Source organism: Acomys minous (assembly GCF_964271855.1).
Source record: "Acomys minous genome assembly, chromosome: 6".
Classification (NCBI taxonomy): Eukaryota; Metazoa; Chordata; class Mammalia; order Rodentia; family Muridae; genus Acomys; species Acomys minous.
In genome coordinates this window covers 121046375-121062263 of record NC_140487.1, presented here as the reverse complement: position 1 = coordinate 121062263, position 15889 = coordinate 121046375, and the positions used below count along the sequence as shown (strand labels likewise).

The following is a 15889-nucleotide window of genomic DNA, read 5'->3' as shown; positions in this document are numbered from 1 at the left end:
ATGAAGTAGCAATGAAAATAATTTTTATGGCTGGGGGGGGGGGTTGCCACACCGTAAGGAACTGTATTAAAGGGTCACAGCATTAGGAAAGAAGCAGAAGCATTAGCTGGTCCCTGTCTAATCTTTTCCATCTTCTGTGTGTGTGTGTGTGTGTGTGTGTGTGTGTGTGTGTCTGAAATTCTGTTTACTTATGACCCTAGATGGGGAAGCCCTCTTCTGAGCTGATGCTGTTTAGATCCCTGTGCCCAAGCGACTTCTAAGACAGCACAGCCTTGAGGTAGGGACATGGCCTGGGTATTAGCAGAGCAGAGTTTTACTGCCTTGCTGTGTGTCCTTGTTCCGGTTACTTAACCCCTCTGAACTTACACCTTCCAGCAACACTAGTCTCACTGTTCTCCCAGAAGGGGTAGGGCTGGTGGCTATGCGAGTCACCAGAAAAAAAAAAAGAGTTCATATGTCTCTCTCTTTTTCTCACTTCTTTTTTGTATGTATGTATGAGCGGTGTGTCAGCACATGTGTGGGCGTGTTTGTGTGTGTGTAGGTGCATGTCTGTGTGTGCCGGTGCCTGGATTGACATTAGGTGTCTTCCCTTGCTCACTCTGCACTTTATTGAATTGAGGAAGGGTCTCTCACTGAACGTGGAGCTCAGCGATGGAGTTAGTCTAGGTAGCCAGTTTGTCTCAGGAGCTCTGCCCCTGCCTCCCCCGTGCCGCCGAGGATCCCGGCTGTGGTCCTTAGGCTTGTAGGCAAGTGTTTGTGCGCTGAGCTCTCTCTCCAGCCCCTCTGGCTCACTTGATTTCCTCTTGGCTTTGGCTAGAATTATTTCCCTGTCTTAGGCCCCATTGGCATCAAGATTTCATGGCTGCTGTCCATCAGCTTGCCCGTAGCTGGGGTGCTGATATCTCAGGCAGGCCTGGAAGTCGTGGGTTTCCTGACCCTGTTCCCTAGAACTTAGAACCTTTGATGTGTCAGCCTCCAGTTGCCAAGGAAGTCAGAGTTTGCATAACAGCAAGCAAAGGAGCTTACAGGCCCAAGGAAGCCCTGTTTGGGAGGCTGTTTCCTAGAAGAAGCTCTTTGTCATCCATAGAGGGAATAACTTCATTTGGTGGTGATTCTGGCCTGACAGTGCCTGTTCTCGTCCTGGGATGCAAGGCAGGGACTTTGGGGTTTGGGGCCCACCCCTCAGGTGGGACAGGGGCTCTGAAGCTCCAGGACCTACCCTACTGGGGCCCACTCACATATTTTTCCACCGTGATACTTTGTGATGTCATAACTGACAGCGACACCATTGTGGTTTGGGGGCTGCTTGGCTGTGAGCCAGAGAAGAGGAAGTCTGCTTAGTTTGCCGGCAGGAAGTTGAGAGAGAGGGTTTCCTTGCACCCCGAGTGTGAGCTCTGCTAGGGTAGCTGGTGTGTTTCCAACCTGTAGCTCTGCCTGACCCTTGCCAGCTGGCGTTATGATGACGGGCGGCTACCTGACCTCTACGACTGACAGGCTACCTGACCTCTTTGATGTCTTCCCTCACCTACCCTGTTTCTTCTTGGTTTTGTTTTTTTTCTTGAAACAGGGTCTTAGTTTGTAGCTTCGGCCGGCCTGGAACTAGCTTTGGGGGCCCAGGCTGGTCTCGAACTCACAGTAGATCCACATGTCTCTGCTTCCCGGGTGTTGAGATTAAAGGTTTGTGCTACCACACCAGGCTCTGATTCCTCTCTGTGGAGCTGGAGGGGTTAGGTTTGTGGACGCTATGCTGTTCCTCATTAAGAAGGCCCTGCTCCCAGCCCACACGTTCAGTGTGGGAGGTTACAGGAGGACACGCAGCCTGCATGAGTATGCTTTTCTGTTGAAACCGGAAAGTGACAGTGACCAGTGACTCGCTTGGGGGTGCTGGGTCCTCGAGAGGCCTGGGGACCACCACTGTGTTCTCTTTGGGAGCCTGGGCCTTGGGTCAAGACACAGGGAAGACTCCCCACCCACCCCCACTACCCTTGATGTTGTCCACTAGGGTGGCCAGTGTGGGTTTCATCTGATTTTGGCCTTAGGACTATAGTGACCTGAGGTTCAGGAAATTGCGTTAGTCTGAAGTTGAAAGCTGAGTCAGAAGGAACTTGGAGGCAGTTTTACAGGCCATGCACAAAGACATTTTCTGTCCTCTTAGGACACGGTGGAGGCTGTAGAGCCCGAGGTCTAGAGTGCTGAGCCCAGGCCTGGTGTGGCTTTCACTTTGGGCCAGAATTGGGTCACCAGTTCTCTTTTCTGAATCTCCGTTGCTCCAGCCCTCACCGGGCCAGCGAGGACCTCTCAGGGCCAAGCATCGGAATCCAGGCCTGCAGTTGCCGGAAGGAGGCAGGAAGCTCAGTAGCTTGGAACAGAGGGTGGAATGTAGCTCTGGCCGGGACAGTGACTCTATGGCAGAAGGTCTCTGGCCTTTTGACTCAGTTTGCAGAACCCCTCCCAGTAGCCTAGCTGTGCCCCGTGCCTAGCTTTCCCTGGACCTACAAGTCCCCACTTCTGTCTATAGTCACAGCGCCAAGGTTCCTAATGAGGCTGTCGCCAGCTGTTGCCTCTCAGACCGCCTGTGTACGCCTCTGGCCATGAGACTGGGTCTTGCTCCTTCCTGCTGCCTCTGGCAGGAGTCCAATCCTCTCCAGTCTTTACTCCTCTTGACTCCCTGTGGCTTGGTCCTGTGGTCACATCCTCGCCCTCTCTTGTCACCCTTTTGATAACTGCCCACATCCTCCCCTCCTGCAAGAACTCCCAGGGAGCTTTTCTAGCCTTGAGTCCTAGAGCATGGCAGACTGGAGAGGAGTGGGTACCAGCTGGAGGCTGGAGGGGGACTGGGCACAGGCTAGACCCCTCTAGCTGGCCAGGGACTTTTCTAAAGTCAACAAGACACACGAGGCTGTGTGTCTGCAGCCAGGTGATAGAAGAAGTAATGCCAGTTACATTAAACAGTTATTGGGCCAGGTGTGGTGGATTGCATATGTAACTGGGAGGCAGTAGGAAAGTTCCAGCACTGTTCTCAAAAAAAAAAAAAAACAAACAAACTGTAAGCCGGGCGTGGTGGCGCATGCCTTTAATCCCAGCACTCAGGAGGCAGAGGTAGGTGGATCGCTGTGAGTTCGAGGAAAGCCTGGTCTACAAAGTGAGTCCAGGACGGCACAACCAAGGCTAACACAGAGAGACCCTATCTCGAAAAATAAATAAATAAATAAATAAATAAATAAATAAATAAATAAATGTATCTTTTTCAAATGTAATAAGTATAAGGACAAAAATACAGCAAATGGGCTGAGGATACTACTCTGCAAGAAAGAAGACATGTATAATGAATTGATAATTACATTAATTAAAAAATAAGCCCCAAAGAAAAATAATTCTGTCAAGATGCCTGCTAAATTGGGGATGTAGTCTAAGTTCAAAGCCACACTTTCACACTGTGGCCTGTTGTCAACTACCACACTCCCTTCCCCTCAGAAGAGGTGGCAGTGGGGAGCCACTGATAGTTTGGAGGCAAGGAGGTGGCCTGGGGCAGAGAAGAGGTGGGCTCATCATCAGGCCTTAGTGTGAAGGGCAGACGGGTGGAGGCTGTGGTGGTGACTCAGGTGAGGAGGGCAGCGGGGGGGGGGGGGGGGGGAGGAGGAGTGGGAGGGCTGAGACAAGAAAAGGCTGGGGGGGTCAGGGCATATTTTCCCTTCTATCTCCGTCTTGTATAGAGGTTTATTGCCCAACTCAAGTTGGATGACCTGTCTTGGTCATGTAATTGGCTGGCCTTGAAATCACCAAGTATCAGAGGGTGACCCTCCTGGCTCCTCATCCCAGTGTCTGGGATCACAGATATGTACCACTATTCCTGTTTTTTTTATGCAGCCCTGGACATGAAAACCCGCATGCGTACTAGGTGTACACGCTACCAACTGAGCCTCGCCCCAGCCTTCTCTGAGGTTTTCTCGGTCAGCCACAGGAACAGTCTTGCTGTAATCACCTTGGCTGCCCACGCTGACTGGGGTGGACTTGAAATTGAGCTGGTGTCTGTGGTGTCTCTGGAGAGCGGGACATGAGTCTGATGCATTGAATGCATGGTACCCTTCCATGCTCAGCCAGCGGGGAAGCAGGCCGCTGCTCTTGGCAGAAGAGATGGGAGGGCCAGGCCTACTTGCAGTCCTACTTCTGTCTCACCAGCCAGAACCCGGCTTCCATCCTTAGGAACCAGAGTCACGTTTTGGCTACCACCCAGATGGGATGGTTGGTTGAGGCCACTACATGGGCTGTGATCTGAGTGCTTCTGGGGACACGGTCTTGTTGTCCGTTCCTTGTCTGGGTCTCATGTGAGCCAAACTCAGCTCACTGAGTAGGAAATTCAGTCTTTTGTCTTTGCTGATTAGCACTGTGTCTATGTATTGGACACCTGGCCCAGGTTCTGGCTCAAGGAGAGATCACAATGGGGGTATCAGGGGAGACATAAGAGAACAAAGAATTAACCTAAATATGTTTTAACCTGGGACATATAGACATAGTCCTAGGTTGCCACAGGAGCCTCCTGGAAGGATCTATGACTCTTATCTGGGCTTCAGAGGTTTACATGAGCGTGAGATGATGGTCAGAGAAGGGGGGAGGGAGTGACTCTGGAGAAGCCCAGGGGGTCCGTGTGGCCTGGAGGGAGCAGCAGGGGTCAGGGTGTGGAAGAGGAGTGTGTGAGTCGTATGCTTTGCATCAGTGGCAGATGAAGACAGGCAGCAGGTGCCAGAGGGGCTTGTTCCGGACTGAGGGCAATGTGGGCTGCTGAACACATCTGAGGAAGGCCAGTCTTGGAAGTAGGAAGGGTTAGGCTTAGGTCTTTCTGCAAAGGGACGGATGTTGGGGAATCCACAGTGAGGAGACCAGCTGAGAGGAGTTGCCCAGCTGCTGAGGAGAGCCAGCGGGAGGTGGAGAAGGCTGTATCAAAGGGCCTCGAGGAGGATGACAACGGATGGAGATGGTGGGGTGCTCTCTGTCACTGAGCTGAGTGTTACATGGTGGCAGAGACCTTGGCATGGAGCCAGGAGCCTGGCCCTAAGAACCGGATCCCAGCGTGGGTTTCCTGTCTGCTTCAGCTCACTTCTGAAGCACATCACAGGCAGCAGCTCGGAGGAGGGATGTGTCACCCCTGGGCCACCCACCTGTGATGTGGTTGGTCCTTCCTGACGCCAATGCTCTTTGTTTCCATGACGCTTGACAAGCCTGGCCGCCTAGGCCTTGCGTCCCTATGACAGCCTGGCTTGATGTGGCTGTACCCCCACAGTCCATGGGCCTTCTGTGAACCTCCTAGGTCAAAATTGAAATGCAGCCCCCCCCACACCTACCATGCAAATTATGTGGCCTCTCTAATGCTGGCAGATAGCTTCCGGCTGAGTGGAGGGTCTTTGGGCAGATGCCTCTGCCTGTCCCTGATGCTGCCTCTTTTGTCCCGGGATGCGGTAGCCCTTTAGCCTGGAAACATCACTGATTTCTTCACCACTCTGTGAAGCAAGACAAGACCACAGCATATGGAAGTAGAAAGAGGGCTTAGGTCTGCCTGCAAAAGGGACGGATGCTGGAGACCAACAGTGAGGAGGCTAGCTGCCAGGAGTTGCCCAGGTGTGGAGGAGAGCCAGTGGGAGGCGGAGAAGGCTGTATCAAAGGGCTTCGAGGAGGAGGAGGGTGGTAACGGCCATGGTGAGGCAGGAAAGTGCAAGCACGAGGACTGTAACACATGTGAAAATACCAGGCGCAGCCGGGCGTGGTGGCACACATCTTTAATCCCAGCACACGGGAGGCAGAGGCAGGCAGATCACTGTGAGTTCGAGGCCAGCCTGGTCTACAAAGTGAGTCTAGGACAGCCAAGGCTACACAGAGAAACCTTGTCTCAAAAAACCAAAAAACCAAAAAACCAAAACAAAAAAACCAGGCGCAGTACATGCTTGGAATCATGGCACTGGGGAAGTGAAGATAGGCAGATCCCTCAGTTTGCTGAATGGTCAGCTTAGCCAAATTGGTGAGCCCCAGGCCAAAGATAGCGCACTGAGAAGAGACAACACCTGAGGCTGACTTCTGGCACAGACGTATGCACACACACACACACACACATAACACACACACACACACACACACACACACACACACACACACGCACGCACGCACGCACAGGCATACACACACCCATATGTACACACAGAATAGCTCTATGTGCACTCATACATACCTGCACACTCAAGGGGAGATACACGCTCATGCCTACCCTCCCTGTATTCTTATACATGCATGTACACCTGAACACACACAAACAGATGTGCACATATGTCCTCTACACAGACGGACACACAACACAGACCACCGGTTCTGACACTGCCGCAGCCATGGAGGCTGATGTAAGTCTAATGAGTTCCCTGTCTGCACCTGCACTGAATCTCCTGGAGCCTCCATTTTTTTCAAAGCCTGTGAAACAGGCTTTGTCTTAGGTACTTTTCTGTGGCTGTGAAGAGATATCACGACTAAGGCACCTTACACAAGTCAGGGAGCTTATAGTTCCAGAAGGTGAATCCATGACTGTCGAGGCGGGGAGCGTGGCAGGCAGGCGGGCAGGCAGGCATGGTGGTGGAGCAGGAGCTGAGACCGTCCAGCTTATTCATAGCAGGAGGCAGAGAGAAAAGAAAGGGAGCACGGAGGAGGGAGCGAGAGGAAGAGAAAGGAAAGAGGGAGGGGGTAACACCTCCTGGCACGGGGTTTCCAAACCCTGAAGCTCTCTCATGTCACACACCTCCTTCAACTAGGCCACATAGAAAGCGCCACAACAGCCAGGGCTGCATAGACAAACTCTGTAAAACAAAACAAAACAGAAACCCCACCTCCAAATCCTTCCCAGAACAGTTCCACCAACTAGAGACAGAGCATTCAAATATATGCGTTTATGGGAGCCATTCCCATGCAAACCTCCAAAGGCTCGTACCGACCTCAATGGTTTGATGCAGAGAGAAAAGCGGGGAAATTCGTGTGAGTGTGCCCAGGCTGTCACTTCACAACACTACGTACCTTTTCTGGGTAATAAGCCTTACTAGTCCTTTTAGGTCACGGTGGTGCTGGTGGGTACATACTCTTTACCACAAGCTGGAAGCTCTTCCATGTCACCCCGCCCATCTTGCTCCGTGCCTCAGTGGTAGATCCATGCCCAGGGTCTTGCCTTCTATCGTCTATTCATCTCTCAATCTCTCCGTCTCTACATCCATCCATCTGTCCATCCATCCTTCCATCCATCTGTCCATCCACCAACCTACCCATCTATCCTTACATCTCTTTTCATCCATCCGTCGTCTGTCTCTTCATCTTTCCATTTCTCTTTCCCTCCCTCCGTTTCTCATCCACCCACCCACTCATCCATCCGTCTCCATCTCTCCTTTCTTCCTTTTTTCCTCCATCCATTTCTCCATATTTCTTCTTCCCTCCCTCCCTCCCTCTCTCCCTCCTTGTCTCTCTCTCTCTTTCTTTCTTTCTTTCTTTCTTTCTTTCTTTCTTTCTCGAGACAGGTTTTTTTCTGTGTAGCCTTGGCTGTCCTGAGCTCACTTTGTAGACCAGGCTGGCCTCGAACTTACAGAGATCCGCCTGCCTCTGCCTCCCTGAGTGCTGGGATTACAGGCGTGCGCCACCATGCCTGGCCATCTGTCCATTTTTTATCCTTCTCTATCCACCTATCCTCTGTTCAGTCTTTGATTACCAGGCACAATTAATTCTTGTTCAATGGGTGGTTCGTTCGTACTAAAGGTTTCCAGTTCTGACCTGGAGCCTTGATTTTTTGTTGTTATTGTTTTGTTTTGTTTTTGTTTGTTTTTTTTTTTTTTGACAGTTTCTTTATGTAGCCCTGGCTGTCCTTGAACTCTCTATGGAGAGCAAGCTAGCCTCAGACTTACAGAGATCCTCCTGCCTCTGCCTCTGCCTCCTGAGTGCTGGGGTTGAAGATATGAACCACTTTACTAATCCTTGCTTAGGGCTTTGTCTTTTGAACAACTGGCTCAAATAAATGTACTGACAACATCAAGTCTAGTTGGGTCCGTTTCCTCATTCCTCAGGACTGGTGGTGGTGGGGGGACGGGGAGGGGCGAGGTGAGGACGAATCTGTAGCTCTCCAATTCAAAGCAAAAGATGAGTGTCTTCTTCCCAGCCTTGGAAATCTCAGGACTTGTCCAGTGTCCTGTCATACGCCCTCTGCCCCCCCCACCCCCCACCCTCCTGCAACCCCTGAGTGGCCCTGAGGCCCAGCTCCCAGGGCTATGTTTTGGGGCTCTGGGTAGCTCCCCATGCAGGAGTGACCTTTTGTTCTGTGCTGTACAGGGGCTTTCTGTTCCTCATTGTTTAGCCCTGACGAGATTGTGGTTTTTTTTTTTTCTTTCCTCTGTCCAAGAGAATAAACAGGCCTCGAGGTTGTTGAGGGAGGGCTGGGCCCCTTTGCCAGCTGCTGGGGTTGGGGGTCACACATAGCAGCAGGAGAAAGCACCAGAGAGCTTATCCACAGTGAAGCAGGAAAAAGGAGGGTCCCAGAAGGCAGGAGCTGAGGGTTATGGGGTTCAGCTGGCTACCAGGAGCCCTTGTCAATGGGTGGATCAGTGACATAGTCCAATTTGGCTGAGGCAAGGCCCTTTCCCAGCAGGCCCTCTGGGTCTGGCAGGAAATTGTTCCTAGCCAAAGCAGGGTTTCTCTGGACCACTAGAAGCTGCCCAGGCCCCAGATGAGTTAGGGGTTCCCTGGTTACCACCACCCAGGGGGTAAACCCCAGAGATGGCAGGAAGAAGAAGGTTCTAGACGATCTAGACCAGCTATTGCCCCTGTGTGTGGGGAGGGAGGCTGCTGTTTGAGCAAGAGGAAGGAGTGTGGTGAAGAGACGCTGCTTTGTTAGTGAGACAGTTTCTTCAGGAAGACTAATGTGGGAGTTTTTTGGGGGAACACTCAGGCCTCCTGTGTCAGTTAGCATTCTGTTGAATGAAGGGTGTAAAATGAACTATGACACTGATTTCTGGGGCTCGGGGCCCCCCTAGGTCTGCTCTGTGTGCCTTCCTCGTCCCCTTCTCTCAGTTTATCTTCTTTCTCCATGGGGTGGGCTAACCAGACCTGGGTGAGTACAGCAGAGGGTGCTCTAGGCCCTGGGGAGAGTTCTTTCCTTTTTTTTTTTTTTTCTTTTTGAGCAGCATGGCTCCCAAGCCCAGAGACACCCCCTGTAGGTATGAAAGGGGCAGCCAGCACCACTGGCATTACCCTTTGCCTTGAACAGAGTGATTAAGGCCCCAGTCAATATGGGCTGCCCTTACAGTGGGTGCTCAGCCACAACTGATCATTTTGTTGTGAAATGGAAAGGGGAAACGGTCAGGATAGTGTGTGTACGTGTGTGTGTGTGTGTGTGTGTGTGTGTGTGTGTGTGTGTGTGTGTGCATGTACTTGGATGTGTGTGCACCTGTCCAGAGGGAGCTCCAACAGCTTTTTCAGACTGGGTACCCAGCATTGGCTCTGCGACTTCCCTCGCCCAGCTGCCTGCATGACCTCACTGGAGATATTTGGCCCAGTCGGTCGGGGGACCAGAGATAGGGCAGGACAGGAGATGTATCTATGTTGAGGCTTCTTGGCCCTAGTGCTCAGGGTGAGGACATCACTTCAAGGAATTAGTCCCTTACTCAGGGTAGCAACTGCTGTCCCCCTTTTTCTGCCTTGCTCTGGGTAGAATAGCTCACCTCAGAGGGCCTCCCATCTTAAGGTACTGGATGAGCATGAAGACATGGTAGGGGGCTGCATTGGGTTGCTCACCCAGGGCAGGGCCTGGGTAGTGGTCTGCAGAGGGGATACACTCTGAAGGTGTGTGTGTGTGTGTGTGTGTGTGTGTGTGTGTGTGTGTGTGTGCGCGCGCGCGCGCGCAGAAGGAGCATGAGACAGCTAGGGCACAGTGGCAGGACCAGAAGAGCCAAAGATTGTCCACAGCAGGGAACCTGCTTCCAGCTGTTATCACTGAGCAGCTAGGTGGCTGAGCAAAGAAAACCATCCAGGAAGCTGCTCAGACATCATTCTCTGGACAGGTTGTGATGCTCTCCAGGTATTGATGGGGGTGGGGAGGGAGGCAGGAAGCGGAGCCACTGCCCACAGATCATGGGAGTTTCTTCAGTCGGTATGGACCAGATGAGCCCAGGATTAAAGTGGGTGTCTTACAAACTGCTTTTCACGGGAACTGATCGGTACCTTTGTTGTGATAGTTGTTGGATATTTTGTGTGTGTCTCTCTCTTGCTTCCATGGAGTTGAGTCAGGAGGTGGCGACTACTTGCTTATGATCAATCATACAGCTGATAAGTGGTAGAATGAGAAAACTAAACCGTGCCTCTCTATCTTTATCTGAGGCGTCAGAGAGGACTTGTCAGGGTTACTGGTTTAATAAACGTTCATTGAGGCCGGGCGGTGGTGGCGCACGCCCTTAATCCCAGCACTCGGGAGGCAGTGGCAGGCAGATCTCTGTGAGTTCGAGGCCAGCCTGGTCTACAAAGCGAACCCAGGATGGCCAAGATAACAGAGAAACTCTGTCTCAAAAATCAAAAACCAAAATAAACATTCATTGAGCTCCTATGGAACACAAGATGGCAGCTGTTGGTACAATAAACAGCTGAGGAACCAGCCCTCAACTCTAACCTAGATCCACTCCTGGTCGTTTCCAGGTGACGTCAGCAGGAACTTCAGGGACACTGGGTGTGTGTGTGTGCACCCTCTTTGCTCTTGTAGACCCACTCCCGTGTTTGCTCATGAGGTCACATTCTTGCAGAAGTGGCTAATTCATGCTTGTCCCCAAAGGCTCAGATCGCCATCCCATCTTTTAGAAGGAAGGCTGGAGCTTAGGCAGGTCGCCAGGATACCGGGGCAGGCACAGTGGTGACAGTTGCTGCCTCTGCTGCACGTTTCCCCAAGGCTACTTGCAGGGCTGAGCGAGGGTCTGCAAGTGCTTCTCACTGCTGGTTCTGTGCTGTGTGGGTAGTGTTTTCTTGTTCTCTCCTCTCCAGCTGTCTGGGTCTGTCTTTCATAACTACTAATTTTAAAATATTAAAGTAAATATGGGTGTGCCCAAGTGTATGCAGAAGGATGTTAGTTGTAAGCCACCTTATGGGTGCTGGGTGCTCTTAACAACTGGTCCAGCTCTTGAACCCCTCCCCCACTCCCATCACTCCTTGCTTCCTGGTCTTCTCCATGGAGGTACTTGACACAACCATTGAAAACATGGACAAGAGAGGCAGACAGAATCTGGCCTCAAATTTGTATTGCTGGCTCTGGGACCTTAGATGGGTGACCTGTCCTCTGCGTTCCTATGTTTTCTTTTTATACAATGGTCAAAGCCCACCTTGGCTGGTTGATGGAGAACTGACTGCAACAATGCCCCCATCTCAGGTCTAACTTCTGGAAGCAGAGCCTGGGGCATGGCTTCTTGTGACGGGAGAAGGCTCTCAGGCAAGAGGATGGGGTGGCAGGATGTGGCAGTATTGGCCACATGGTTGCCAGCCAGCCAAGATGTATGGGCATTGGGCCTGGTTTGAGGCCAGCCAAGGTGTTGCCCCTTAGTTGGAGACTTATCAGCCAATGCTGAGGCCATTCTCCTGGCAGTGGGATTCTGAGTGAGGCCGAGAGTCCCCGCTAGTCCAAACTTTCCAAGCCCATAGGACTGCAGCACTGGTGTGAGGATGTACACAGGTTTGTTTCTACCTGGTGTTAACTCCCTGAGGCAGCTCTGCCATGGCCTGTGTCAAAAGCTTTGGTCTAGAGGTAACAAGGCCACTGTCTACGCCCTCTGTGTCATAGGTGTCAGCCTGTGAACATGTGTACGTACACCTGTGTGCGTATGCATGGATGTGAGTAAGAAGGCACACAGTACCATTTCAGAACAGTGACATGAACATCAGAATAGGCCATATCTATGTTCAGAGAGAGCCCAGAGGAGGAAGAGCCTACACATGTCCCAGGGGAGTCAGGGGTTACTTCTGGGAGGAGACCGACCTCAGCCAGAAGAACAGAAAGACAGATGGGCAGGTGTCCTAGAGTGAGCAGCTTTGTGTGGAGGACCTTGTCCCTGTGATCAAAGCCACTGGCTTCAAAAACTACATCTTCTCAGAACTTTCCTGGGACTCACCCAGCAGGAAGGAAGGCCTAAAGGAACCCACTCCCTGGCCCAGCACCTCCACCTGCTGGCACAAGTGTGCCATGCTGAAGAGGGGGGGGGGCGGGCCAAGAAGGAAAGAACCAGGACTCTACTTTCTCAAGCTGTCCTCCTCCTCTTCCAATGCAAGAACCCAGGTGAGCTGGAGCTCAGAGTCACTGTGCTAATGGCTGCCTCACTTGCTCCCTTCCAGATTACCTTGACGCCCTACATGCCAGAACATGGCAACAACTGCCGGAGCCCAGAAGAATACTATAACAGAAAGGTTCACATGTGCTGTGCTAAGTGTCCACGTGGTGAGCGAGCGGCAGCTGCTGGGGTTTTGGGAGGTGGTGCCATGGGAAGGGTTGCTGGTCCAGGGGATGAGGGCTCTAAATTCTCACTGGGCTGCTTCTAGGGACGTGCATTGTAGGGCCCATGATTCATGTTGCCCTGGGCTTCTGGACATGCTGTCCCCTCCACTCAGCACACATCTCACTGCCTTCTCTTAGTTAAAATACCTACCCACCTACATCTTAGACCCTGTCCTCTTGGCCAGGAAGCCTGCCTCACACTGCAATGGTGGCCTGGTTCTTCTCGTAGCCCCACTGTGTGCTCCTCTAGAGTAGAGCCTGTAGGTTGGTCCCTGGGAAATTCCCAGCACATGACTGGCCCATATAGATATCCTGTACACATAGTTATTGAGTGAGTGAATATATATCTAATATATATCTATGTCATAGCCGGTGAGCCCGAGCCCGAGCCCGAGCCCTGACCCTGGTGGGGAGGACTGAGTAGCTGGGCCCCAATGTTGAGTGTGTGCATACACTTGAGTAGTATAATACAACTCCTGTGTGCTCAGTCTGGGCAGGCATTCCTGAGCCCTACCTGTCCTGGACTCTCCCTTTGTAGACCAGGCTGGCCTCGAACTCACAGAAATCTGCCTGCCTCTGCCTCCTGAGTGCTGGGATTAAAGATGTGCACCACCATGTGTGGCTCTTTGTTGTTGTTGTTTTTTTTTAATAGTAAGATTTATTTTTATTTTACATGTATGGGTGTCTTTCTTGCGTGTATGTCTGTGCACCACATTCATAAAAGTGCCCTTAGATGTCAGAAGAGGGCATTAGAGCCTTGGAACTGGCAGTGCAGATGTTGTCACTGTGTGGGTGCTGAGAATCGACCCCTGTTCTCTGGACTAGCAGTCAGTACTCTTCACTGCTGAGCCATCTCTCCAGCCCAACTCTGCTTTCTGATGGAGGACAGACAAATGACCTCAGAAATGTGTGATGTGGTCTGCCAGGAGGTGCTGTGACAGAGAGAAGGCTACACAGAGCTGATGGTGACAGACAAGGATGTGTGCTCCAGATACGGTTGGGTGGTCCAGGAAGGCCTCTCTGAGGCCTGGAACAGGGGCGGGAACAAGCCACACAAATATACAGGAGACAGCAGGCCAGGAAGTAAGAGGAAAGCTCCCAAACAGAAGGCCCCGAAGGAGCCTGTTCAGTGAGCTCAAGGAACCTTGAGGCTGGTGAGTGTGGCCCAGCGTAAAAGAAGAGAGTGTGCTGGGAGACAAAGGCCAAGAGATGAGGGCTAGTGGGATGGCTTAGTGTGTAAAGGCACTTGTTGAGAAAGCCTGATGACCTGAATTTGATGCCTTGAACCAATGGTGGAAGGAGAGAACAGATTACACACACACACACACACACACACACACACACACACACACACCACCACCACCACCACCACCTCCACCACTACCACCTCCACCTCCACCACCACCACCACCACCACCTCCACTACCATCACCACCACCATCATGATAATAATACACATTTGATTAAATGGGACGAGCAGGGTCACCACGAAGAACTCAGATTTTATTTACTTTGTGTCATTTGCTTGAGACCCAGTTCATTGAGGGGGCTTTCCTGGTGACGGTTCAGAGCCCCGGGGTCCGAGGTCTTCTGTTGAGACCTCTGCTCCTTGCTTTCTCAGGTCAGCACGTGAAGCACCTCTGCAACGAAACGTCGGACACCGTGTGTGCCGACTGTGAGGAGAGCACGTACACCCAGCTCTGGAACCAGCTTTCCACGTGCCTGAGCTGTAGTTCTCCCTGTGGCGCCGGTGAGTGGCCTGAGCCAGATGGTCTCAACATCTTCCCTGGTCTCTAGCCCTCCAGCCTCGTAAGGCAGATGGCTAGACTCTGGGCCAGTTGTTTTCGTCTTCCAGGTGTGAGTGTCAGGGAACATACACATATGTATTTATGTGGCTGACACCTGGGCCTTCATGCCAGTGAAACAAACACTTTTTAACAGAGCCACATCAGACCCCAGACCTTTTTTAATAAAAAAAAATGTTTACTTACTTTTTAGATTTATTTATTTTTATTGTATGTGTATGGGTATTTTTGCTGGCATGTAGTGTTCATAAAGGCTAAAACGGAGCATCAGATCTGAAACGAGTTATATACAGACCTTTGTTAGACACCCTGTAGGTGCTAAGAACTGAAACCAAGGTCTTCTGCAAGAACAGCTTAATTGGGGAGCCATCTTTCTAGCCCCTAAATTCAATTTTATTTGCAATTTTGGGAGTTGAACATAGGGCCTTGTAGGTTAGCTACATCCTTCCGGAGCCCTTCACCTTTTTTGTTTTTTGAGACAGGGTTTCTCTGTGTAGCGTTGGCTGTCCTGGGCTCACTTTGTAGATCAGGCTGGCCTTGAACTCACAGAGATCAACTTACCTCTGCCTCCCTGAGTGTTGGGATTACAGGTGTGTGCCACTGTGCCCGGCTCCAGAGCCCTTTCTTTACCTTTAAGACAGAATCTTGCTAGATGGCTCAGGCTGGCTTTGAACTTATGAACTGCCTGCCTCTGCTTCCTGAGTAGCAGAGATTACAGGCCTGTATTCCCGGACACAGTTTTCAGTTCAGGTTTTTTGTTTATTTTTTAAATTATTATTATTATTATTATTATTATTATTATTATTATTATTATTATTATTATTATTTGTTTGGTTTTGGTGTTTTGGTTTTGTTTTTTTTTGGGGGGTTTTGAGACAAGGTTTCTCTGTGTAGCCTTGGCTGTCCTGGACTCGCTTTGTAGACCAGACTGGCCTCGAACTCACAGCGATCCGCCTGCCTCTGCCTCCCGAGTGCTGGGATTAAAGGCGTGCGCCACCATGCCCAGCGGTGTTTTGGTTTTTATGAGATAGGGTTTCTCTGTGTAGTCTTGGCTGTACTGGAACTGAACTCGCTCTGTAGACCAGGCTGGCTTTGAACTCACAGAGATCTACCTGCCTGTGCCTCCTAAGTGATGGGATTAGAAGTATGGGCCATGACCTATCAGCTATTTGTTTGTTTTGTTTGTTATTTTGAGATTAATTTCTGCTAAGTTGCCCAGGTTGGCCTAGAACTTTCTATGAGGCCCAGGCTAACATTAAACTTATAACCATCCTCTGCCTTAGCTTCCCCAATGTTGGGATTACAAGAGCGTGCCACCTTGCCTGGCCTCTTCCAGATGACATATTCCTACTAGATCTCACCAAATCTTCATCTGGTGTCTGAGGTGGGTGGTGGGGAGGTGAGAGTTGAGGATGTAGAGCCTAGGAGAGCAGATGTGCATATTCACGCTGTGGTAGAGTTGGGTGCACAGACAACGGGATGAGGGACAACGTGGCCAGGGTCCTTTGGGTTCATGCTGAGGGGTCTCCCAGCTCTGGCAGGGAGGGCAGAGCAG

At 51.3% G+C, this 15889-nt stretch overlaps 1 protein-coding gene across 2 annotated transcripts in view; it reads left to right on the top strand.

Annotated features, from left to right (window-relative positions):
* TNFRSF1B (TNF receptor superfamily member 1B) overlaps positions 1–15889 on the top strand; it is a 35626-nt gene that overhangs the window by 4561 nt on the left and 15176 nt on the right. For both annotated transcript variants that reach the window (XM_084787700.1, XM_084787699.1), the window contains exons 2-3: positions 12370–12472; positions 14151–14279. In XM_084787700.1, coding sequence (XP_084643826.1) covers positions 12370–12472; positions 14151–14279 — 232 coding nt within the window. The remainder of the gene's footprint in view (positions 1–12369; positions 12473–14150; positions 14280–15889) is intronic.